Below are 25,654 nucleotides of genomic sequence, written 5' to 3'. Positions count from 1 at the left end.
AAGTGAACCATGGCGCCGGCCCCATTCCTCATTAGATTTTAAAAATTGATTATTAAAATACAAGCCTTTTGAAAGTGAATTAATTCAGAAAATATTGATAGCTATTCTCTGAGATGTTTATCATTTAACAATTAAAAATGTACTCAAGATTTATCAGTCACATGAAACAATGATAACAGCTTATCCACTGAGAAGAATTGGTCATTGCATTTCCCCCCCCTGCCTTTTTAGGTATTTCCAAACTATCATATTTATCCTCCAACTGCACCTCACGTTGCTTACATGCAGCCAAAAGCAAATGCACCTTCCTTCTTCATGGCTGATGAACTCCGACAGGTATGCTTTCATAATTCTTAGTAGAAATACTTACTGTGCTTTAGCAAAGAGAAGAGAAAGAGCTCTTTTCAACTCAAAATGCTGTGCTCAAGCAAATTATTTAGAATGCATACATTTTAACTGGTTTATTTATTGAGGGAAACCTTTTAAGAAAATATCAACAATAGCTACTTAAATGGTCCACCTTTGTGTACTTCATATTCTTTTCGATTGAAAGAGTTCTTGGAAGTACTTAAATATTTTATGTGGTTTCCAACCTAATAGGTGTAAGTTTAGAGTTGATAGGTTGGTCCAGAAATTGATTTCATTTTAAGTGTTCTAATTATTAAAAAATTTTATAAAGTAGCTTAGGTTTTTTTTTTTTGTAAATAGCTAGGAGTTATTTGATAATTCCCAGATTCTTTAAATATTTTTGTTTCACAGATGTAAGTTCTACCAATATAGTGATTTTTTTAATGAGTTTATCATATACTTTGGGTTATAGCACAGCTCTTTAAATTCAACTTTAGTTATGGACAGGTCTATCTAGTTTTGGGGCTTATATACTTTATCATTTTTAAAAATGTTATTTCATGATGTCTGTATTTAAAAGTACACATATTAGTTATGATAGGAAATCTATATTTCAGAAGCTCTGTGTATCCTAAAATATAAAGAAGCATTTTTAAGATGTTTATTTGAGAAACGGAGAGGGAAGGAGTCAGGTAAGAAACTGCTTTTAGATATCAATATACTTGTTTCCTTTTCTTAGGAGCTGATCAACAGACATTTAATAACAATGGCTCAAATTGATCAAGCAGATATGCCAGGTAAAATGCAAGTTGATTCATTCTTCCCTTTAAAGGCTGTTATAATGCCTATGTAGTACTACTTGTTTCTGTGCAAATTTAAGAATCCCAAGATGCTCCTGATCACTCAGTGTATTTCAGTCAGTCTTACGTATAATAGTATCCTAGTTAATCAAATGCGGTTTTACAGTTCGCAGTGATTTACTTCACTATTAACTAGAATATTTTTGACTTTTGAAACTTAATGAGGGATTTTTAAGTGGAAGGGGAAGGTCTTTATTATTTCCGAGACCACAGTGTGCTAATTAATCTGTGACTTTAATCTTTGTGACTTTAATCCTCACATTCTGTGACATGCTATTATCATTTGCATTTCACTTACAAGGAAAACTGAAACTGACAGGTTAAGCAACTTGCCTTTAAGACCAAAAGCTGGTAAATAGTCTGTCAAGATATAAACCTAGGTTTTCCTGACAGTACTCTCAGCATATGTTAAAAATCTCTTTCTCTAGCTTACTCTGTAAAAATTAAATACAATATAACTTAGCAAACTTTATAGAAACAATACAGTAAGAATACATTTGCTTCAAAGATAGTATTAAAATACTTGATGATATTCAGGATTCAGCATAGTCCAGTGTCGTCCTGATTGATAAATAATGAAAAGAGATAAAATTAAGCCACATTAAAAGATCAACTCTCAGTAGATTAAGAATTTACATATCTAAGACAAAATTCTTTAACTTTAAAACATAAATGAATAGTTTTAATGTTTTAGTAGGAAAAGATTTTTATATACAGGTCCTAAATATTATTGTCTCCGCAAGAAAATACTGAAAACTATTACTAAAGTTAAAACTGTCCAAAGGCACCTATAGTAAAAAGAAAACAAAACTTGGAAGATGTTTGCCTTCCATACAAGTGACTATAAAAAACCTCACGTGTGAGTAAGATCACAAACAACTCAAAAGAAAAATGACCAAAAGATAAGAGTAGGCATTTCATGAAAGAAGAAACACTTGTAGGTATGTGAAGAGATGTTGAGTATCCCTAATGGGTGGGGAAATACAAGGAAGATATTTATTTTAGTGTCTGGCTGTCTATAGTGTACCAAAATTAACTTCTAATTCTTTTTTCTACAAACTTTTTGAAATTATATTTAAATATTTAATGAAGAAAGTATATTGACATGTGATAATACGTGAGAATCTTAGTAATACAAATTTTAAAAATGGGCAGAAGACTATGTATATTTATGTGTATATATAAACACGTATACATATATATTCACACATATATAATCCGCTTTTGTGAAATACATAATAGATATAATAAAACATATATAAACAGGAAGGGAAGGGAAAGAGAAGAAAGGCAGAGATTGGTACAGTGGGCCATATGGTCAGATGTAAGCTAATGTAAAGATCTCAGCTTTGTTTTGAGTGCCAAGTTTTCAGATTCTTATTACATTATTAAGAATTATTAGCTAAATAAAAGCAGGCCATGCTTTTATCACGAAGTAAAGGTTTGATTAATTGAACTCTGTACTTAAGTTCAGACATGGTTTGGTAGTTCTTTCTGCCACTTGTGTAGTTCTGATCTTTTTCATTTCATAGGTTGGCTGTTGATACTCAATTTCTTATTTTGACTAATCTTTTTAAAGATTCATTGATTTTATTTGAAAGACAAAATTACAGAAAGGGAGAGACAGAATCTTTAATCTGCTATTTCATTCTCCAAATATCCACAACAGCCTGGACTGGGCCAGGCCATTTGGGTCTCTACATGGGTGGCAGAGGCCCAAAAACGTTGGGTGATCCTCTGCTGATAGCTGGATACAAAGTGGAGCAGCTGGAACTTGAACTGGTAATCATATGAGATGTTGGTGGTGCAGTTGGAGGCTTAACTCACTGCACTACAAACCCGGGCCCTTTTACTCTTTGGTTTTCTTTTCTCTTTTTCATTTCTATTCTGTATTTCATACTTCCATCAGATTTGTACTTCTGAACTATGAAAACATAATCTATTTCCCCTAGATCAGTGAGTCTCAACCAAGAATGATTTTATCCTTAACCTTAAGAGGGCTTTTGGCAATGATCAAAACATTTTTTGATGGTCACCACTGGAAGCAGAATGCTACTGGCATTAGTGGATAGAGGCCAGGGATGTTACTGAACATCCTACAACAAATTATGATTCAGTCCAAGATACTATTGTCTGAGATGGAGAAACCCTGTTGTGGATTTACCAGCTTATCATGTATATGCTTTTTGAGGGGAAGTGTACTTATATAGGAAACAAAAACTAAGGGTTTTTTTTTTTTTATGCTATCTGGTACAACTTGGTTGTAGTCTAAAAGTTGATTATTCCTATTTTAGATATATTCTTCCAACTTGATTTTCTTTTTTGCTTTTATAAGAACTCTAGCATACTCATAGTAATCATTTTAATGCCTAACAGTGATTGAAGCACCGCTTTATTCATGCTTATTTATGTGTATTTGTTACTTTGAACTAAAAACAAGTACTGGTTTCTCTACTGAGGAAGAGGGAAGTTGGATTTCTACTAGATGGAACCTGTATGATTTTATAGTGCTGTTCATTACCTATGGTGTACCAGATTGTAAAATAGCTTCCCAAAATCAGAATCCAACACCCAAGGATTATCCTTTGGATAACATTTAAGTTTTCCACTTAAGCACAGATTTTTTTCCTGCACTGTAGAATTCAATATGACTTGCTTGAAAAGTGGTCAGAGAATACAGGTGGTGAAAGCATTACAGTCTAGCTAGTTGTGTCCCTTCTCCGGTCTCCTGTCATGTGGTGATATGAACACCACTGTTTGACATAATAAATCTCAAGTCCTCAGCGCCTTTAAATTTCTCTAGGATGTCATTGCATCTGTTTTAGCTCTGTCTTCCTTCTGCACCTCCTTTGTGGCACTCAAACACACACATGTGCTCCTACCAAATGAAATCTCTCCCTCCCTGAACACAGTGTACATATGTAGGCCTTCTTTGTTGTTGTTCTGTTTACTCCCTTACCATGAAGCACCTTTCTGCTTCCTTTTAGCCTCTTGAAAGCAGTGTTACCCTTCATTTGGTAGTAAGAAATGCAGATTACCCTGTGAGGTCTTTCCTAATATTCTTGGGAATGGCTAACTTCCCATTATTTCCTTAGCATTGTAGTTCTCAAAGTATGGTCTTTAGGCAAGCAGCAACAATTCCAATAGTGTGTAGGAACTTGTTAGAATTATAAATTCCTAGATTCTGCTTCAGACTTGCTGATTCAGGTGGGGCCCAGCTGTCTTTGTACAAGACTCTTGTCACCCTAATGGAATGCTAAAGTTCAGGAGCCAGTGTCATGGTGAATCTCTATTTTAATAGCTGTTTTTTTAGTATTTTTTTTTAATATTTATTTATTCATTTTAAAGTCAGTTACACAGAGAGAGGAGGAAAGGCAGAGAGAGAAAGAGAGGGAGAGGTCTTCCATCCGCTGGTTCGCTCCCCAACTGGCCACACTGGCCAGAGCTGCGCTGATGCGAAGCCAGGAGCCAGGAGCTTCTTTTGGGTCTCCCATGTAGGTGCAGGGGCCCAAGGACTTTGGCCATCTTCCACTGTTTTCCCAGGTCATAGCAGAGAGCTGGATTGGAAGTGGAGCAGCCAGAACTCAAACTGGCACCCATATTTGATGCTGGCACTGCAGGTGGTGACTTCACTGCCTATGCCACAGAGCTGGCCCCAGTATTACGTTTTATGTAAGCTTACTGTCTTTATTTTTCTCTAAGGCTTTTTAGGGTGCCAATTCATTTTTTGTCATTGTGGGTGCACTAGTACATAATGGGTTTAGTATGTTTTTTGCTGATCTGAAATTACGTACTTCCTGTATTAAGTACTACCTATAAAATAGCTAGGAAGCAGAATTTTTCACCATTTGATTTCTTTATGGAAATTACACTGATTATTCAAATAAAAAAGTTAATGAGCAAAAGTAATAGTTGCAGTTATACTCACTTGTGTGTATACTTTATTTCTACTTCTATTTTAGTAGAACATACAACTTCACTTAACTTTGAAAGTAACACGGGGCCAGCGCCGCGGCTCAATAGGCTAATCCTCCACCTGCGGCGCCGGCACATGGGTTCTAGTCCCGGTCGGGGCACCAGATTCTGTCCCGGTTGCCCTTCTTCCAGTCCAACTCTCCGCTATGGCCCGGGAGTGCAGTGGAGGATGGCCCAAGTGCTTGGGTCCTGCACCCTCATGGGAGACCAGGAGAAGCACCTGGCTCCTGGCTTCGGATCAGCGCGGTGCGCCAGCTGCAGCAGCCATTGGAGGGTGAACCAACGGTAAAAGGAAGACCTTTCTGTCTCTCTCTCACACTGTCCACTCTACCTGTCAAAAAAATAAATAAATAAAAAAAATAAAGTAACATGGAATCATTCTGTTTATTTTGTACTGTGGCCAAAATGCCAAATAAAGTTTGAAAGCATAAGACTACAGGATTAAAGAAGAGTGGGTTTGCATTGCAGATTCCCTCTCAAAGCTTTATAATCCTCATTTTCCTTGTTCAGGAAATAGCAAATCCCATCTCACTGAGTTAATCAGTGTGAAATATCTGGTAAAGGCAGAGGGATCTCTCTCTCTTCTTTTTTTTTTTTTTTTTCTTTTTTTTTTTTGGACAGGCAGAATGGATAGTGAGAGAGAGACAGAGAGAAAGGTTTTCCTTTTTGCCATTGGTTCACCCCCCAATGGCCGCCACAGCTGGCATGCTGTGGCCGGCGCACCACGCTGATTCGAAGGCAGGAGCCAGGTGCTTCTCCTGGTCTCCCATGGGGTGCAGGGCCCAAGCACTTGGGCCATCCTCCACTGCCTTCCCGGGCCACAGCAGAGAGCTGGCCTGGAAGAGGGGCAAGCGGGACAGAATCCAGCGCCCCGACCGGGACTAGAACCTGGTGTGCCGGCGCCGCAGGTGGAGGATTAGCCTATTGAGTCACGGCACCGGCCAGAAGGATCATTTTGACCCAGACTTCTGTAGTTACGTGAGAATTTCTTTTCCTTTTTTTTTTTTTTTTTTTTTTTAAGATTCATTTATTTATTTAAAAGGCATAGTTACAGAGAGGCAGAGAGAGGTCAGAGAGAGAGATCTTCATCCACTGGTTCACTCCCCAAATGGCTACAATGGCCAGAGCTGGGTGATCCGAAGCCAGGAGGCAGGAGCTTCTTCTGCATCTCCCACACAGGTGCAGGGACCTAAGGACTTGGGCCATCTTCTGCTGTTCTCCCAGGCCTTAGCAGAGAGTTGTATTGGAAGTGGAGCAGCCAGGTCTCAAACCAGCGCCCATATGGGATGTTGGCACTATAGGTGGCAGCTTTACTCTCTATGCCACAGCACGGGCCCCTCTTTTTTTTTTTTTTTTTTTTTTTTTTTTTAATAAAGATTTATTTATTTATTTGAGAGGCAGGGTTACAGACAGACAGTAGGAGAGCCAGAAAGAAAGAGGTCTTCCATCCACTGGTTTACTCCTTAAATGGACACATACGCTGGAGCTGGGCCAACCCAAAGCCAGTAGCCAGGAACATCTTTTGGGTCTCCCACATGGGTGCAGGGGCCCAAGCACTTGGACCATCGTCTGCTTTCCCTGGCACGTTAGCAGGGAGCTGGATCGGAAGTGCAATAGCCGGGACTCAAACTGGTGCCTATGTGGAATGCCAACATTGCAGGTGGTGGTTTCTACCCCCTACACCACATCACTGGCTCCCATTGTCGCAGTTTTTCTGTTGTCTTTCTGGTTGTTTTCTTCTGTGTATATTGCCTGTTTAGTTACCTTCTTTTCACCTAAAATAGCATAAGCATCCAAGACAGTTAGCTGAGTGGAAGCTGTCCAAGTTCAAAACCTAATTGTATTTGAAGCATTAATTTAAAAAAAGCCTACTTGTCATTGTGAATTATAGAACTGATTCATGTTTGCTTGAGAAATTGGGAAACAGTAAAGATGGGAAAATAACTTGTCTGTACTCTGTAACAGCAGCCACTGAAGTCATGTTAGCATACAGCTTCTTAGTTTTTATATGAAATACCAAATTGGATTGTACTTAGCTTCTGGAACTCACAGTATATCATGGACAGATCTTTACGTGTTGTATGTTCTTAAACATAATTTTTCTCTCTGTGAGGAACATGAAAGTTAATGATAAAGTTTTGTTTTTTAGTATTTTTCTAGGGATTCAAGCTGTGATATTTTACTGAGTGTCTCTACTAATATTTATTTATAACAAGTTTCCTGTTCTTAAGCATTTTTCACTATTTTTAAACCACAGTGAACATTGCTGCCATTTGTTCATCCCTTAATTATTTTGTGAGGGTAATTTCCTTGTGTTACTTACTACACCGAATGTTTGGATTTAAGAGTTTTGATTAAAAATTACCATGTTTATAGGTTACATAAGTAGTTACACATACAAACATGCATACCAATTTAATATGCTTTGAGTTTCTTTATGCATTAAAAATTAAAATTCATATACATTTTTAAATATTTGTTTATTTGAAAGAGTTACAAAGACAAGGGGTGAGCCAGAGAGAAATCTTCATTTGTTGATTTACTCCTCAGATGGCCTTAGTGGCTCAGACTGGGTCAGGCCAAGGCCAGGATCCTGGAACTCCATTCAGGTTTCCTACACTGGGTTGCAGGGGTGCAAGTACTCGTGAAATTGTCTCCTGTTTTTCCTGGGTGCATCATTATCTAAATAGATTTTATACAGAATAAAGTATTTAAAGGAATAGTCCATCTTGATTTTTATTCAGCATCACAATAAAAAATGTTTAATAGCTAAGTGAGAACTCAAAATTGTTTCTAACAGTTATTTCTGAGAAACAAAATTTGTGTTATAGGAAACTTCAGGGTTTTTTTGGGGGGCGAATTGTAAATGTTGGCACTATTCTGTAATATGAGTTTTAATAACTGAATGTTTTATAGATTTGGTTTCTTTAGTACTGTTGAGGATTTATGACTGTATGTAATATAAAATCTTCTGTGAATTATTATAGCGGTCCCTTCAGAAGTTGACAGCTACCATAGTCTATTCCCTTTAGAACCACTGCCACCCCCCAACCGAATACAGAAATCAAGTAATTTTGGATATATTACATCTTGCTACAAAGCTGTAAATAGCAAAGATGATCTGCCATACTGCCTTCGAAGGATACATGGTAAGGAAGATAAATTCTTCTCTTTTATAATCGTATTATTGAGGCTAAGGTTATTTTTGAAAAACCTTACTGAGTATGTTGATTTATTTAATACATGAATTTAAGGAATGGTAAATTTTTTCATTTGGAAATTAGTATCTTATAAACAGTTTATACATGACATTTCTGGTGGAATACAAAGGGGATGTCATTTGCAGTTTATTAGAGTGAAAAAAATTTTTTTTTTAGGTTTTCGTCTTGTTAACACAAAGTGCATGGTGTTGGTTGATATGTGGAAAAAAATTCAGCACTCAAATATTGTAACCTTGCGTGAAGTATTTACCACTAAAGCATTCGCCGAGCCTTGTGAGTAATTTGTACTGTAGCTGTTTTGCACCTGGTGAGCTTCATTATTTGAAGCCAGATTTCAGTAATGAGTGTTTGTGTTTTATTTTAAGCTCTTGTGTTTGCATATGATTTCCATGCTGGAGGAGAAACTATGATGAGCAGACACTTTAATGACCCCAACGCTGACGCCTATTTCACAAAGAGAAAATGGGGTAAGAAAAAGATGCAAGCAAACTTTATTTTGACAGATACATATAAACTTATCCCTGTAATCATTTAGCTAAAGCAATCTATTGCATTTTAGGAAGAAATATCACAAGTAAATAGAGTAGATCTGTACTAAGTTAGGAAATAATATATTATGTCTGTTCACTGAGATTGACAGAAGACTGAAATCTAGGTGTTTGAAATAACTATGAATGTGTTTAAAAAAATTTTCCCCCTCATAAATGTTTTGCTTTGTTTGTTTGTTTTTAAGATATATTTTATTTGAAAGAGTTACAAAGAGAGGTAGAGACAGAGACAGATCTTCATCCACTGTTTGCTCCCCAGATGGCCGCAAAGGCCGGAGCTGAGCCAATCTGAAGCCAGGAGCCAGGAGCTTCTTCCAGGTCTCCCACGTGGGTGCAGGGGCCCAAGGACTTGGGCCATCTTCTGCTTTCCCAGGCCATAGCAGAGAGCTGGATCAGAAGAGGAGCAGTGCCCATATGGGATGCCGGCGCTTCAGGCCAGGGCTTTAACCCACTGCGCCACAGGACGGACCCCAAAATGTTTTTCTTTTAAATTATTCTTTCTAAATAAAAATATATGGGAAATTTATTAAATTAGAAAAGTAATCATTGTTCTTCTCTAGTGAATCACAACTATTATGAATCTTTTGATTTCTTCCCAGTCTTTGTGGGTTTTTTTTGGTCTCTTTTTGCATTGTTTTGTCTGTCATTTTACATCTAATTTTTCATTTACTCTAAATATTTTCACCTTAAATTTTATTTTCTCTGAATGTAATTTAATAATTCCCTTATAGTACAGTGTGACTAAATCAGTTTTTATTTTATTTACCTAAGAAAATAAATGGTTTTCTCTTAACTTTGCATAAGCATGGATTACCTTCCTTTTTTACCCTTTTCTAATATTAAAGAATTGTTTTATAATCAGGTTTTATAAAGAATCAGAATATTTTCATGGTGTGACAAATGTGTATTTAAAGAATAAGTTATTTCAGAGAAAAAGGAGGTCCATTTTGATAATGTTACTTCATATATGTATTTGGAAAAGGTCTCATTTTCTGGTTTGGGAGTAAGAAAGAAGAATCACATTTTTTGTCATGGTTTTTAGGCTTTTTACGATTTTCCTAAGCAGATGACTGATATTAATTAGAAGAAGCTGAAAGATTTGAGTTTGCATTATATTATCTTTGGGATTGTAATTCCTCTAAAGAGTGTAGTTTTAGGTAAAATACACATTACTTCTGTTTAACCTATGACTTTGCTTCCTGTATTCTGACAGTTACAGAAGAAAGCTGTGGTTACATGGTCGTTTCACATTAAAAGTCTACTCATATAGTGTGGTCACTGTTTTCCTTTTGTCATGTCACTGTAGACACATGCATAATTTTCTTGAAGGGGATGTGGTAGAACTTTTCCTATACATGATTGTAGTTCAAGTTATTTTAGACATAACACCTGGGAAATGGCTGTTGGCTTTAATTTATAGCTGGGTTTCTCAACATCAGCACTATTAACATTTGGGGCTGGATGATTTTTGTGGGGGCTGTTCTGTGTGCTGAAGAATGTTTAGCAGTAGCCGTTCCCACTGTATAGCCTGTCCTATATCTGCTAGATTTTGGTAGCAATCCTCTCTACCCCATTTTTGACACCAAAAATATCTGCAGACATTGCCAGATGTTCTCTGGGGAAGCAGAATTTACTCCTATTGAAAACCACTCCTTTGTATTATAGCATTATTTTCCCTTTGGGTTTCGGTGTTGACTGACTGATATATTAATCTTTATATTTTCACAGGAATTATATTTTACATTTTAAATTTTTTGAGTGATAGTCCTTCCCTAAGCTTACCATATGTGCATGGAAGTCTATTGTTTTCTTTTATGTTTTTTTTTTTTAAGATTTTTTTTTAAATTTATTTTATTTGAGAGATGAAGTTAGAGAAAGAAAAGAGAAAGGTCTTCTACCTGCTGGTTCACTCCCCAAATGGCTGTAATGGCCAGAGCTGAGCCTGTTGGAAACCAAGAGCCAGGAACTTCTTCCAGGTCTCCCACACAGGTTTAGGGCCCCAAGCTTTCCTAGGCCATAGCAGGAGCTGGATCGGAAATGGAGCAATCAGGATATGAACTTGCCTCTATAGGATGCCAGCACCGCAGGTGGAGGCTTAGCTTTCTATACCACAGTGCCATTCCCCTGCTGTTTTCTTATACCATGTAATTTGTTGTTTTAGAACAAACTAAGAGTCACATAAAAAATTGCTAATTTAGAAAATGGGAGCAATACATTATCCTAGATTTTGATAAGAGGTTTAAAATGAATTGAAGTAGATAAAATACCTATAACTTAATCTGGCATACAGTAAGTACTATGTGTATAAATATTCCCTTTGCTTATTAGCTTGTTTATTTTATTTGAAGTATTCATGATAATCTTTGATACTGTTTTAATATTTATCATGGCAGCCACTTTGTGAGTCATTGAACACTTTTTTCCAGAACATTATCTTTAGTTCTATCCAAATTGATTGATCATGGGTTCTGAATTTTACATGTGCTTTTTACTAGAAATTGTATCCCCAGTTCATAAGTATGAGAATACAAGGGCACTTAACAAAGTGGCAAAATGGAATTAAAAGATAAGTTTATTTTGGTGCAGAAAACGTCTGGCCTCCATGTTTGGTTTTTTCATAGTACACATTTTTCATGCAATTAAAAACTGTTAGAGAGAGCAAGCACTCCCCATCTACTGGTTTACTTCCCATTTGCCTCTAACAGCCAGAGCTGGGCCTGGGCTCAAGCTGGAACCAAGAACTCAATTCAGGTTTTCCATGTAGGTAGAGGAACCCACTAACTTGAAGCATCACCTGCTGCCTCCCAGGATCTGCATTAGCAGGACACTGGGGTCAGGAACTGGAGCTGGGAATAGAACTTGGGCACTCAAGTTTGGGACTTGAGTTTCCCAACTGTTAGATCAAAACCAACCCCTGCAGGTTACTTTTTGAAGACCCTTGTATGTATGTATTTTTAAAAAATTGCACCCAACTAATCTTACCTTTAAATTCAATTTCCCATGGATTTTTTTGACTATCCTATATATTTGCTATCTGTTATCTCTATAAGTAGTCATTTAACTATGTCTTTTTTTTCTAAGATGTATTTTATTTATTTGAAAGAGAGAGAAAGAGTGAGAGAGAGGTCTTCTACCCACTAGTTCACTCGCCAGATGACCACAATAGCCAAAGCTGAGCTGATCCAGAGCCAGAAGCCAGGAGCTTCTTCTGGGTCTCTCATGTGGGTGCAAGGGCCCAAGGACTTGGGCCATCTTCTACTGCTTTCCCAGGCCATAGCAGAGAGCTGGATTGGAAGTGGAGCAGCCCGGACTCAAACCAGTGAGCCCTTAGGGGATGCTGGCACTGCAGGCCAGGGTTTTAACCTGCTGCATCACAGCACTGGCACCACTTTAAGTATTAACAATGCCCCAGAAAGTATGAAAAATCACATATAAGTTGGTAAAATAAAAACGATTACTTGTGGTAGATCAGAGTGTGTGTGTGTTTCAGTATTACATAAAGTGCTGTTCAGTGTTTTACATGTATTTTTGTGTGGATTGAGTATCATCCTGTGTATATATGTGTAATAGAAGAGGCTTATCAGTATAAGGAAGAAAACATTAAATACAGATTTCGCTAGAGACTTTTATTTCCCTCAGTCCATGAATGAACAGCTGTCAAATGCCTAAACAATACAATGCACTAGGATTATCTACATTTTAAGAAAAAGAAGAGTTTCAGTGGTTCCTGCTTTTAATCAGGATTTATATTTATTTGGCTAACATGAATTCTTTAAATTTTTGTTTATAGCTTAATAATTATCAAGTCACAAAAAGTGCATTTCAGTAAAAGCTGTGCTGCTGCCAGTGGTATATAACAGTATTATTTTGGACACAGGAAACTGAACTTGTCTCTTAAGTTGTCCACACACACACACATTCACGTGTTGTGCCATGAATATAGTTTTCTTGGTTAATTTTAGCTTGACTGATACTTAATCTTTAGTTGATTACTTAATTGAAAATGACATTTTTTTTACATTATTTGCTTTATAGGTCAACATGATGGACCATTGCCCAGACAACACGCTGGATTGTTGCCAGAGTCTCTTATTTGGGCATATATTGTCCAACTGAGTTCTGCATTGCGTACCATTCATACAGCAGGTTTGGCCTGTCGAGTTATGGACCCAACAAAGATTCTGATAACTGGCAAGACAAGGTACTAGCATTTTGAGTTTTGGCTTCTTAATTGAGCATCTAACTTATGACAGTAAATAAAGCATGATCTGTTTTGATTCTACCTTTTCATATATTCCATCCAGAAGAACTGCTGTGACAGTGTTCATTTGTAAGTTTTTTTCTTTAAAAAGTTAATCTTAATAAAATTCCTGGTAATGAACCAAAAATCTTGGTAGGAAGGATCAGGAAGATATATGTAGTTAGGGTTAGAGGATTCTCAAATTTTTAGCATGAGTCGGAATCATCTAGAAGGCTGATTGAGCATCCGTACTTGAGTTCTACCCCAATTGTTGTATTTACTGAATCTGCAGTGGGACCTGAGAATTTGCACACTGTGAAGTTCCTGATGCTCTTGTTGGTTAAGTCCCATGCTTTGACAACAACAGATAGAGTTAAATAACACAGACTTAACTTCACCTGAGTTGTGAGTTGCTATAATTTTCAGCATTGTCTTGAGGAGCATAGTAGAAAAACCTTAAGATCTAATACCAGGTTCCCTGAGTCCATATCCTGGTTCTGTTTATTAGTATTGATACAACCCTGAACTAGTTACAACTTCTCTGTGTTTCAACAGCTTCATTAGATGCGTACTATTCTAAGTACATTTTCTTCAAATTTAAGGTACTTACCTCAATGTCATTGAGAGATGGGAGTGAGTCAGTACATGTAAAACAGTACCTGGTACATCTTTAGCAAGTTTTAGAAAGCTAATTCATTTTCTTTCATGAATAGCTAATAGACAACTTGGAGTGATTAAAAATGGACTCTGATCTGATTGTCAAAAAATGTGAGTTAAGGTCTTGGTTTTGTCAGTTACTTCTGTAAGTGGAAGTATATTCCTTGATACCTCTGAACTTTAATTTTCTAATCTCTAAAATTGTGAGTAGCGAAGATTATTGGGGTTTGGGGATGGAAGTTAGACTTAAATAATAATCTGAGATCCTTGCTAATATTATAGGAAATGTTAAATTCCTGTCAGTACATAATAAAACTTATTTTAATTTTCTTAAATTTTCTGGTCTTTAAAGGTTACGAGTAAATTGTGTTGGAGTTTTTGATGTTTTAACATTTGATAACAGTCAAAACAATAATCCATTGGCATTAATGGCCCAGTACCAGGTGAGTAAAATTCAGCATGAAAACAATGCTTGGGTGTGTTTTTTGTTTGTTTGTTTCTTTTTTCATTTCATATTTTTAAAGACAAATGATACTTATTTTAAAGCATTTCTGGGTTGAAAGTCTAGGTTTCAGTTTACCCTTGAGTAGTCATCTCTGCAAACATTGACTGTGGCTTAGCCCCTGTGAGGTGTTCAGAGTAGAGCCCTTGAAGTTGAAGTGTTGTAGAATTAGTGAATGTCACAAACTGCAGCTGTTGTTCTTGTTGTAGTTGAAAACATATCCATTTGTTAGCTGAATAGATTATATTGTGACATCTTAGATTTCACTTTAATGACATCTATCCTTTTCACTTTTTAGAGCACTCGTCCCACTGCCAATCATAGAAGTTTGGAAGCATTTTCAAAGGATTGTTGTATTTCCACTTTCTAAGTCATTTTTTTCCTTTGTTTAGTCAGAATGTATCTTGTGTGACTTAATTCTACTAGTGTTGATTTAGGTCCGTCCTTTTTTGGTAACTAGTTTGCTATTTCCTATTCTCTGACTAATGTGATAAGACATAGGGGAATAAGAGCCTGCAAGGAAGCATTAAGAATAGTTGCTTTCACCTTGACTATTCTCTGCAAGTAACATTACTATTTAAAGTAAAATTTTCATGTAAACCAGTTTGTGTTGTAGTGCTTCACATTAGGATATGCAACCATTATTTTGGGGTTGTTTTAGTTCTTTGCTTGTAAGAAGTTTTTGGATTTTTTTTTTTTTGACATTTAGTAACTTAGATGGGATTAACAGGCAGACTTTTTTTTTTTTTAAGATTTATTTATTTATTTGAAAGAGTTACACAGAGTGTGGAGAGGCAGAGAGAGAGAGAGAGGTCTTCCATCCAATGGTTCACTCCCCAGTTGGCTGCAACGGGCAGAGCTGTGCCGATCTGAAACCAGAAGCCAGGAGCTTTCCGGGTGTCCCACACAGGTGCAGGGGCCCAAGGACTTGGGCCATCTTCAACTGCTTTCTCAGGCCATAGCAGAGAGCTGGATTGGAAGTGTAACAGCCGAGTCTCGAACTGGTGCCCATGTGGGATGCCAGGGCATTAACCCGTTGCGCCACAGCGCTGGCCCCAGGCAGACTCTTTTAATCTTGTGGAGAAACACCTTACCGTCTTGCTCTTCTAATTTCAACTTCTTTTTGCTTAATGTTTTGAATGAATATTTTAGTTCCCTTTTGTGTAAGACAAAATTTCAAAATAAAAAATAAAGGACGAGTGAGAAATAGCATCTAAGTGTTTCACTTCTTACCTAAATCTCTTCTGCTACTCACCTACAGACAGTGGAACCCCAAGATGTACAGGCAATCATTGCATGCAATTGTATACAGCTTTTCATATCTCCTTCTCTGCTTGTACCTACTTGACCTGCACAGCAGCTGACCTGTTGTGGTTGATGGAGTGTCTGGACAGTGCAGGCAAGAATCTCACTGATTGTTTTCATCCTCCAGCAGCAGCTTTCTTCCACCTGAAAGAATTCGTTCCCTCCATCTTAGCTGGGGTGATTGTTTCTTGGCTGCTTTCCTTCTTACCTTCTGTTGTATACCAAGTGCCTAAGTGGCTCTCATTAGGTTTTCTTCCTGATTTTTATGCTTTCAAAGGTGATTGTTATCTGTTAAAATACTATTAATCTTCACTTATGCAAGAAAATAATGTTAAATTTTTCTTAGGAAGTAATTGTTTTTAGAGTCAGAGATATCAATTTTTATTGTTTATCTGGAAAAACCCTGTCCACGTTGAAAAATAAAACACATGCTTTACAGTTGCCTCTTCATTCTCTTCTGATTAGGTTCTCCCCTCCTCTCTTTTTAAAAATTATCCATGTAAAGTAAGACTACTTGGGCTTTGTTTCGGTGTCATAATTTTATTTCCTACTTTTTGCTTGTGGATGTACAATATTTCAGTTATGGGTTGTGTAGTTATTTTGGAAAAAAATACTTCATAAGAAAAAATCTTCAGGTTCCGAACTTTTTAAGCTAAAATTTAGAGCAAATGATTTATGTCAAGAACTGTTTTCATTTATAAACTCAGCCTTCAAGCAAGTGTTACTTCCTCTTTATTTCTCAGTAGTAAAGGATGATCAAGTTTCCTTTTCTTCATTTAAGAACTTTTTGGTATATACATATAGAAAATTTTTCACAGAGCTTATTATCATAAGGTACAGGAGAGAATTAAAGATATCCCAAAAGGGGGAGTGTAATTTTACAGAGAAGAGGGTACGTGAGAAAGGAGTGCATTGTTCTTGTAGTCTATTTTTCATAGTCTGTTTCAGACACGTGAATAGAGACTGACTTTCAGTAAAATGGACATAAGTAGAGCCATAGATAGAATCAGAGAAAGAAATCACGAAGTCAAGAATCAGGAAGAAACTGAAAATGAATTGGGGGGAAAACCTCCTGAATTCAACAAATGGGGGGAAAAACCAGATGGAGGTAAGAAGCAACATAACAAATGGAAAATTATGTAGCTGGAAAATAAGGAAAGGAGAGTTATTGGCTATTTATGTTGTTAAATTCAATTAAACAAGACTTTATTAGCCTCTTTCATTTAAAAAATCAATTTTAACTTAATCTGGATTGTGTCTCACGTGTACTTTATTTCTAAAAGTAGGTATTCTCACCTTGAGTCAGCTTAGGGGAATTCTGTGCTGGAATATACTCAAGGTTTAATCCCACTCAGCTTTTCAGCGATCTTGGACCTTTATTTTCTTGTCTCACACAGGGATTGATGCTGGGAGGCTTAGTACAGCATCACTTAACTGTGGAGCCACAATGAAAACTGTATTGCTTTCAGAGTTGGGAGGCTGGGTATTGGTACCTGCTGCTCGGGTACTTGATAAATTACAACAGCTTTCAGTTTGCTTTGATCAATACATTGAATTAAAATAGTTAGCATTGACACACACTGATTTCTCTTAACCAAGAGTTCTATAATTTATAACAACTTGGATGTTTTACTGATTTTGGGGACAGCCCCCCAGAGCTCATAGTGGTGCCCTTCCCTCCTGCCCTGCTGGGCTTGTAACTCCATACCTCTAGTGAAGTTTTTTTCTCTGACAAGAGTCCTTGGCATCTCTTCTATAGATCCAGAGTAGTTTGTTTATCTAATCAAATTTTCTACTGATTAAGAGGTTCTCATATTCAAAATGTTAGACTCACAAAGGCTAATTTTGGATACATTTTAAAATCTGAACTTTCTAATATTTTACTAATGGGAGCTACTAATAGCTTCCTGCTATTTATCATTTGGCTAGAATGTTGTTAAGGATAGTCATCTAGTGTTAAAACTTCATTAGTGATTGTCTTAAAATACTCACCTGGCTATATAATAAAATCTCTTGTGGGAGCTTTGACAAGTACCAGTTCCCTAGACCTTACCCCACACTAATACCAAAACTGGGAGGAAGAGATGGCCACCAGGTGATTTTTTGTTGTTGTTGTTATTTTTGTTTTGTTTGTTGGTTAAGCTCCTCAGATGATGTAGAAATTTCAGCCAGCTTGAAAATTCTTTTTACTAAATCAGCATTCAGTAAGTGAATGTGTATCCATTAATTCAGAAAAGATCTCAGATTTTGAAGATTTATGGAAATCTTCTGTCAGAATTATTTCAGTGATTTCATGCTAACTGAGCCAGGCCTGTCCTCCTAGTCATGATTACTAAGCAGGGCCATTTGAGGTGTCCATTCCGTTTCCTGGAGTTAAGGGTGGTAAAGAGCTCACCTTAGCTAGTCGTCTTTGGAAAATCTTTTTAGAAGAAATGCCTCAACATAGTAAATCTATTAAAAAAAAAAAAAAAGTGGGGGTAGGGGTAGGAAAGCAGGTGGTTCCAGACCTCAAAAACAAAAAAGAGGTGTCCAAGGAGGTTTGCCGTATTTTCCATGTTCTAGAGAACATGCTCTAAAATCAGGTTGATGCCTCTGGATACGATAACAATTCTCAACATTCCACTGTATTCTGGAAATCATGGAACATGAGAAAAATGCTTACCTTAAATTGCCATGTTTGTAGTAAAGCAAGAGTATAATAATCTTGAATTTGTTCTAATAGAGGAGACTATCCATTCTGTTCAAAAAGTAAATTTTTTTAGTAACAGTTCTGTAGTTGGCATGTGAATTGCTTAGAGTAACATTTATTAAAATGTGGTCCTAGAACTACTTCATCAGAATTACCTGGATATGATAAAAGTGTTGGGCCTGTTCCCATATCCACTGAATGAGACTCTCTAGCCCAGAGGCTCAGAAATCATCTTTATAAGTAAGCTCCCAGGTGATGCTGAGAAGTGCCAATAATTGAAAACCTCGCCTTTAATTCTGCAGCTTTTGTATAACAGTGCTTTTTCTCCCTATAGGCTGTTGTATCAGTGTATTATATGTGTACCCCTGAAGTAAAAATTAAAAGTATTATTTATTCTTTCATGTCAGCAAGCAGATCTGATATCATTAGGAAAAGTTGTGTTGGCTTTGGCTTGCAACTCTTTGGCAGGAATTCAGCGAGAAAATTTACAGAAAGCCATGGAACTGGTGACAATCAACTACTCCTCTGATCTGAAGAATCTGATTTTGTAAGTTGTGATATATGGTAAGACCTATGTAATGATCATATGAGACAAGGCTGAGCTGTTTTTGTTTCAAGTTTTGGTGTTGCTGATTTCCATAAGGGGCCTTTTAACAATGATCTGTTTTAGTTCCCACTATTTAAAATCAAAATGCACCTTTTTATTTCTTTACTTTTTTATTGCTAAGTATATATTTGTTGGATTAAATTCACAAATCAGTGTGTTATTGATGTTTGAAAAGCATTTGGTCAAAGGGCACCATCTAGAGTTTTATTGGTATCCACTGGCTGTGTGGAACCTTTTACATTGAACTTAATTAAAATCAATCCCTCAGTTCTTCGGTTACACTAGCCACATCTCAAAGAGCTCAACAGCCACTTGTACCTCCTGGCTGACATTTGGACATCACAGACATCCAGCATCTCCATCATCTCAGAGTTCTGTGGGCCGGTGATGCTCTCAATGTGAAGGGTGTCATGAATGCACCTCAGTGCAAACTACCTGTGTGCTCTGTGATCCAGACACCCATTCCAGAAAGCACATGTGTGCAGAACCCCATGTTGATGCTACAGTATCTTAAGACTCCAGAAAATAGTGTAGTTTAAAATGAATTTGTCTTAAAGCCACTGGGACTCCTGTTACCACAAAAGGACTTCTTTCCTAATGTTAGAAGATTCCAGAGGGTGGGCAAACACAAGCTTTATTATAATTATGTTACTCTATGGAAGAGATGCTAGGAAGTCTCTTGAAATTTTTCCTATTATGTTCTAGAAGCAATTAGAACTTATTGATCCTAATCAACAGTCTCTTTTAGCTTCCAGCTGTCCCTTCTGATCTTTCTGTGTAGCCCTGGATGATCCAGTCTTTTTGGACCAGCCCTGGGGTATGGAATTGGGGGATGGAGGATGGGGCTGCCCACCTGTTCTTTCTTACCCTGGCCTAAGTGCCCTGTTATCAAAGAGCACTGGAAGCCAGTTGTTGCCTGGATCCTATTAATAAATAAAATGATTTCTCCTTTAAATAAAAACAGTTAATATATAATTGTAGCAGTGATTCCTAGCCTTAGTGTACAACATTTAGTATATTTTAAATAATAGGTTGTAATCTCCAGATTTTCCTTTTTAAAAAAGAGTAGAGAACAAAAATATAACAAGTAGCTATCTGTTAGTGGTTTAAACTGGATGATCATCCATGGGGATTCATTATATTGTTTTCTGCTTTTACAAGTACTTGAAATTTTCCTTAATAAAAAGTGAACAAACAAAGTCGATCATACTTTGGAATAGCCACAAACCAAAATTTATGGTGCAATAAAGCATGTGTCAGATGCTTTGAACCTGTTTGATATGAATTATTTTCCACTTAGTGCTCACAGTAACCCTACAAATTAGGTATTATCAGCCCCATTTTAGAGATGACAGAATTGAGAGGTAAAGTAACTTGCCAAGATCATATAGCTTACTACAACTTTAAATATGTCAGCAGTTGTAGATACATAGCCGGGACATAGATTATTCACCTGGGTGTAACTGTTCATTTACTCATTGAAAGAATGCCTGCTATGTGCCAAATGCTGAGAATACATTGAGCAAGATGAGCAAAATTAATTTCCATTTTCTGAAGCTTACACCCAAAGGGAAAGAAAGAGAAACTTAAAAGCAACTAAGATATTTACAGATAACAATAAGAGTGATGAAAATAAGCTAGAACTATAAGCTAAAGAGTAAAAAAAAAGTGGGAGACTGATTTAATGAAGATCAGAGAGTGGCTTTTACCTACAGGAATAAGCAGTAATAGATGAGAATCATTGTCTTTTAGTTAGGTAGTCCTTGAAATGTAATATGTAATATTAATAATATTACTATTAATGTAGTATGTAATATTTTCTTAGTTAAACTGATAGAAAAAACTTGATCTCTTCCAGTGTGTATTAGCCCATGAAGCTTTCTCAGAAATAAATACATCATGACAACTAATAAAATTAGTAGAGAACATCTTCCACAAATCTGCGGCTCATTCAGTTTAGCAAAATTGAAGATCCAGTTTTAGTTAAACATTATCTTTGAAGAGTAACAGGGAAAGCACCCCACTCCAAGCCATCCCATAACCCCTCTCAAAACTTGTGTATCACTCATCTGCCACAAGAGTAAAGAAGGGTTTGAGAATGGAAATGGGTATTTTCCTTTCTCATTTCCAATGAAAGTGAAAATATGCAAAAGAGACATGTATCTCCATTGCTTATTAAAATTTTCTGGAGAAAAAGTAATATAAATATTACTTTAAAATTTATATAAATGTAGCTTTAAAATGAACTTGCATGAAAATTGTTCTCACAATTGTGTACCCTGAGATGATGGCAGCAGCAAGAACTGTGAGAGTTGTGTTGCTTTCTAAATTGCTTGATGGGCATTCAAGTGATTCCTCTTTATCTTGGTTAGGTATTTGTTGACTGACCAAAATAGAATGCGAAGTGTAAATGACATCATGCCTATGATTGGTGCTCGATTTTATACTCAATTGGATGCTGCTCAAATGAGAAATGATGTCATAGAGGAAGACCTTGCGAAGGTAAAGAGCGCAGTTGAACGAGTGAACATACTCTTGCATCTGTGTGAATAAGCAGGTAGAAAGTGTGGTAATCACTGTGCTGAATATATTACCTTATTGGATAACAGTGCAGATATTTTTGCCCAAACTAAATGTTTAGTATTTTAATTTCCTTTGTCTTGGGCATTGTTCTTTTCATTCATGGCTTTGCTGTAGTCACATGACAAAAATCTTCAGTTTTTTTTTCTTATGTGTATATATTGTAACAATTCCCAAAGTTGCTAAATTGCTTAATCCTCTTGAGAATTACTATTGAATGAAATGGTTTGTATTTAAAAGTATATCCAAAAGGTGGGAGTGTTAAGGCTTATTGTTTAAAGATAATATTGGTGGAGAATGCCAGTGTTTATAAATTTAGTGTTAATATTCAGTTAGCTGGAACATTAACATTCTCTCTCTTTTTAAAATGTTTTATAGGAGGTTCAAAATGGAAGACTGTTTAGGCTTCTAGCAAAATTGGGAACAATCAATGAGAGGCCGGAGTAAGAATTTACAATATTTTATGCTGTGTTTTCAGTTAAGGGCTCCATTTTTTATGAGTGTACCTTCGTCTTTTTGCTTTTATTTGGAAAAAAAATTTCTCATATGAAGTGACCTTAACTTTGTGTTAGTCAGTAAGCATTAAGGTGCTATTTTTTAACCATAACCTAGGTGTGGCTGTCCATAGGGATATTACATGTTTATGTGCACACAGAAAATACAGTTAGAAATCTCTACTGTGCTTTTGCACATGTGCACACTTCTACCTTGTGTTCCTTTTGAAGCCTTGCCAAATCAGTTTACCTTGGTTCCTTTATAAACTTAGCAATCTAGAATTGTTGCATGCCTCTTAATCTTCTCTTAACTGTGCTGCCTTTATAGCCATCATGTCAGTGACATTGGAAAGACATCACCGTTTTACACTGTTTGTCATTGATTTCTGCTTTGTTGTTGTTTATGTTCATAAGCAGAGTTGATGTTGGTAGTTTGTAACTGTCAAATATAGAACAGAATTACAGCTCTGTAATGTCACTCATATTTCACAATTGTTCATCTGTTAATAGAGATAGGTGATAAATAAATATCATTGCCTGACAGCTTTTTTGTTTTGATCATAAAATTAACGTCTGCTTGCCTTTGCTTAAGTCAGCAGACTCCATATTTTTCCAAATATTTTTTCTAAATGAAGAGAATATAGAACCTTTTTTCCAAAACTGTTTTAGCTATTTCGTGTGGTATATATCTTCCACAATGCATGCTAGTTACTTCATGATTTTTTTCAATATTCAGCTGATTTCTCCCTCAATACCTATATACATAAATATACTCTGCCATGTAACCCAGGAGTTTTGAGTCAAATTTATATTTAGTGTTGCCATATTCATGTCTAATTAAATAATTGTTCACAGCTTTACCACTTAATAAAGTATAATTATTAGCAAATATAATTATACTTCCTTTCTTCTGTATAGTTTTGAGTCCTTCCCCTACCATCCCCTGAGTTAATCATTGTCTTATCTAGAAAACTAAACAAATGAAAAATTCATTTCAGACTCTCTGCCAGAGTTATAAAACACCTTTCCATGTGGTCAGAAACAGGTAAACTATCAGTTCCCTTTTCTGTTCCACTAGAGAGAAGTTGTCCCTGGAGCTCCCTGTGGGGCAGGTGCACATTAAGCCTGCACACTTGGACTTTAGAGCTAGAGGTTTGCTTCACTTGTACCCTGAGAATTCTACGTTCACACATCATCATTATAGTATGACTGCCTATAAAATTCTGAATTGTCCTCAGGAAATTCTTATTACTTAAATATTTTGAATTGGTTATGTGTGAACAAATGTTAAAAAAAAAAAAAAAAAAAGGTTTGTGGTAGAAAATAGTGTCTCTTTTCTGCCTGACATCCCCAATCCTCACCGTTACCTCTGCCAGTATTTTAGTTTCTTACATATATTCTGAGAGTTATAAATACAACTATATATTCTTATCCCCTTTTAAATATATAGAAATGTTAAAGTATATGTAAGCTGTACACAGTATTCTCTTTTCTCCTAACAATATTTTCTAAAAATCTATTTAGATATGTTGAGGCTAGGTGAAGTAACACTCTAAATAGTTTACAGATACGACCTTATTCCTCCTAACAACCTATGATGGATGTTCTGTTATTATTCCCATTTAACAGAGAAATTGAGGCATAGAGGGGTTAAACAACTTGTCCCTGGTGTACATGAGCCAGGAATCTAACCTAGACAGTATGGTTCCAGAGTCCTGTGTTCTTAATCATCACACTAGATTTCTTCATATGTTATGGCTAGCTGATGGTCCATTCTATGGATATAGTAGGATTTATTTCCCCAGTTCCCAATGGATGGTCTTTTGCAATGTTTTCAGTCTGTTGCTCAAGATAAACACAGCTGCAAAGATTCTTATGCATTCTTAATTTTGTGCATGCCTAAAGATAGGCCTCTTTTGCTTACTAGTTCAGTGAATGTGTCACTATATTTTTAGAACTGGCACAGAAGGGTTTACCAAGTGCTTGTGTCAGAACATCTCACGGTCAACCTGATTGACGAGAAATTGAATTTTAGTGCAAATTTTGTTTTAAAAGACTGGTCATTTTTCTCCATGCAGATATTTAAATGTGTAGCTTAACTGATCAGAATTCTTTTATGTTTCTGCACTTTGAGTCATTGTTATAAAGGTCTTTTTGACTCCAAGATTATGAAGGAATTGTGGTTTCTTCTAGAATGTTTCTGGCTTCACTTTTCCATATTAAAATTTGTGATGTAACCAACAATTACACAGAGTTCAAAGTGTCGATCCAGCATTTTTTTCCCTCTAGAAGACTCCTTCGTACTCTGGTATTTATTAAATAGTTTAGCTTCACCCCCACTGACCTGAAGCTCTGCTCTTCCACATTGTCTTAACGAAGTTTTAAAAATCTAATAGTGTTGGTTCTTTCCCATTCCCATTTCATTTTGTGTTGTTTCACTGTTTTCCTAAAACTTTAATTTTCTGTGTAAATTCTAGAATTATTCTGTTTAGTTAAAAAAAAAACATTCAGTCTGATGGTATTTTTTATAAGGAAGAGAACTTATTTTATTAATAAACCTAAGGAGTGTTGTTGTTTTAGATGTTAAATCATCTTAACATCATGGTATATCATTATTTGTATTTAAGTTGTTCTTTAAGTAGTTTTAGCATCCTGAGTTTATTCTGAAGTGTTTGTCTTGTTGCTATTATATATGTGAACCCTGTTCCCCATTCTGCCTTGTTACTGCTTGTTTTTTGGTGTACATGAAAATTATTTAATTCTGCAATTTTTTTATCCTGACACCCTATTATTTGGATAACTTTTCACTAGATTCTCTTGGAATTCTCGGGTATATAATCTCATCTTCCAATAGTGATAGTCATATTTCTTTTTTTTTCTAATACTTAGACATTTCATTTCTCTTGAGTGACTATTAGCTAGTACTTAAAATACATAGTTAAGTAATAGTAAGGACAGGTGTATTTAGCGTTTGAAACTTCGCTCCATTGTCTTCAGAATGTCCAGACAGATTACAAACCATTGTCTTTCCAAATCCTTCCCTTCTCCCTTAGCTTTTGAGGTCTTGTCTTTGTTGCTGTAGTTTAAAAATACACAATGGAGTACTTTGGAGTTCATTTTTGATTCATAACAATGAACCAGCAGTTTGGTCTTTTCTATCTTGGAAACAAATCCTTCAATTCTGGGAAATGATCCTCACTGGTTACTTACTTACTTTTTTTTTTTTTTAATTGAAAGATTTTATTTATTTTAAAGATAGATTGACATGAAGAGACAGATCAACTGTCAATTAATCAATCTTCCATATGCCAGTTCACTCTTCAAGTGACTAAAATGGCCAGGCTGGGCCTGCCAAAGCCAGGACACAGATACTGTATCTGGGTCTCTGAAATGGTCTTCTTTGGTTCTTTAATAACTTCCTTTTCTGTTTAAATAATTAGTATAATTTATTTGAAAAACAGACTAACAGGAAGCGACAGACGTGTGTGCGTGCACACACACACACACACACACATACATCTTCCTTCCACTGGCACTCCCCAAATGGCTGCAATGGCTGGGCTGGGATGCTGGTGTTGCTGGCAGTGGCTTAACCTGCTGTGCCACACACTGGCCTGGCCTCCTCCTT

At 36.3% G+C, this 25,654-nt stretch overlaps 1 protein-coding gene across 6 annotated transcripts in view; it reads left to right on the top strand.

The window, feature by feature from the left end:
* PAN3 (poly(A) specific ribonuclease subunit PAN3) overlaps positions 1-25,654 on the top strand; it is a 153,698-nt gene that overhangs the window by 114,688 nt on the left and 13,356 nt on the right. For 4 of the 6 annotated variants that reach the window (XM_051834118.2, XM_008275215.4, XM_051834122.2 and 1 more), the window contains 10 exons: positions 232-336; positions 1,088-1,145; positions 8,171-8,332; positions 8,561-8,677; positions 8,770-8,871; positions 12,988-13,153; positions 14,202-14,292; positions 18,753-18,892; positions 21,325-21,454; positions 21,911-21,975. In XM_051834118.2, coding sequence (XP_051690078.1) covers positions 232-336; positions 1,088-1,145; positions 8,171-8,332; positions 8,561-8,677; positions 8,770-8,871; positions 12,988-13,153; positions 14,202-14,292; positions 18,753-18,892; positions 21,325-21,454; positions 21,911-21,975 — 1,136 coding nt within the window. Of the gene's footprint in view, positions 1-231; positions 337-1,087; positions 1,146-8,170; positions 8,333-8,560; positions 8,678-8,769; positions 8,872-12,987; positions 13,154-14,201; positions 14,293-18,752; positions 18,910-19,700; positions 19,770-21,324; positions 21,456-21,910; positions 21,976-25,654 lie in introns of those variants that run through there. The other 2 variants (XM_051834119.2, XM_070049072.1) reach the window with 2 other exon arrangements.

Source organism: Oryctolagus cuniculus, chromosome 9 (assembly GCF_964237555.1).
Source record: "Oryctolagus cuniculus chromosome 9, mOryCun1.1, whole genome shotgun sequence".
Taxonomy (NCBI): domain Eukaryota; kingdom Metazoa; phylum Chordata; class Mammalia; order Lagomorpha; family Leporidae; genus Oryctolagus; species Oryctolagus cuniculus.
The sequence above is the reverse complement of the archived record's forward strand: the minus strand, read 5'-3'. Positions and strand labels throughout refer to the sequence as shown.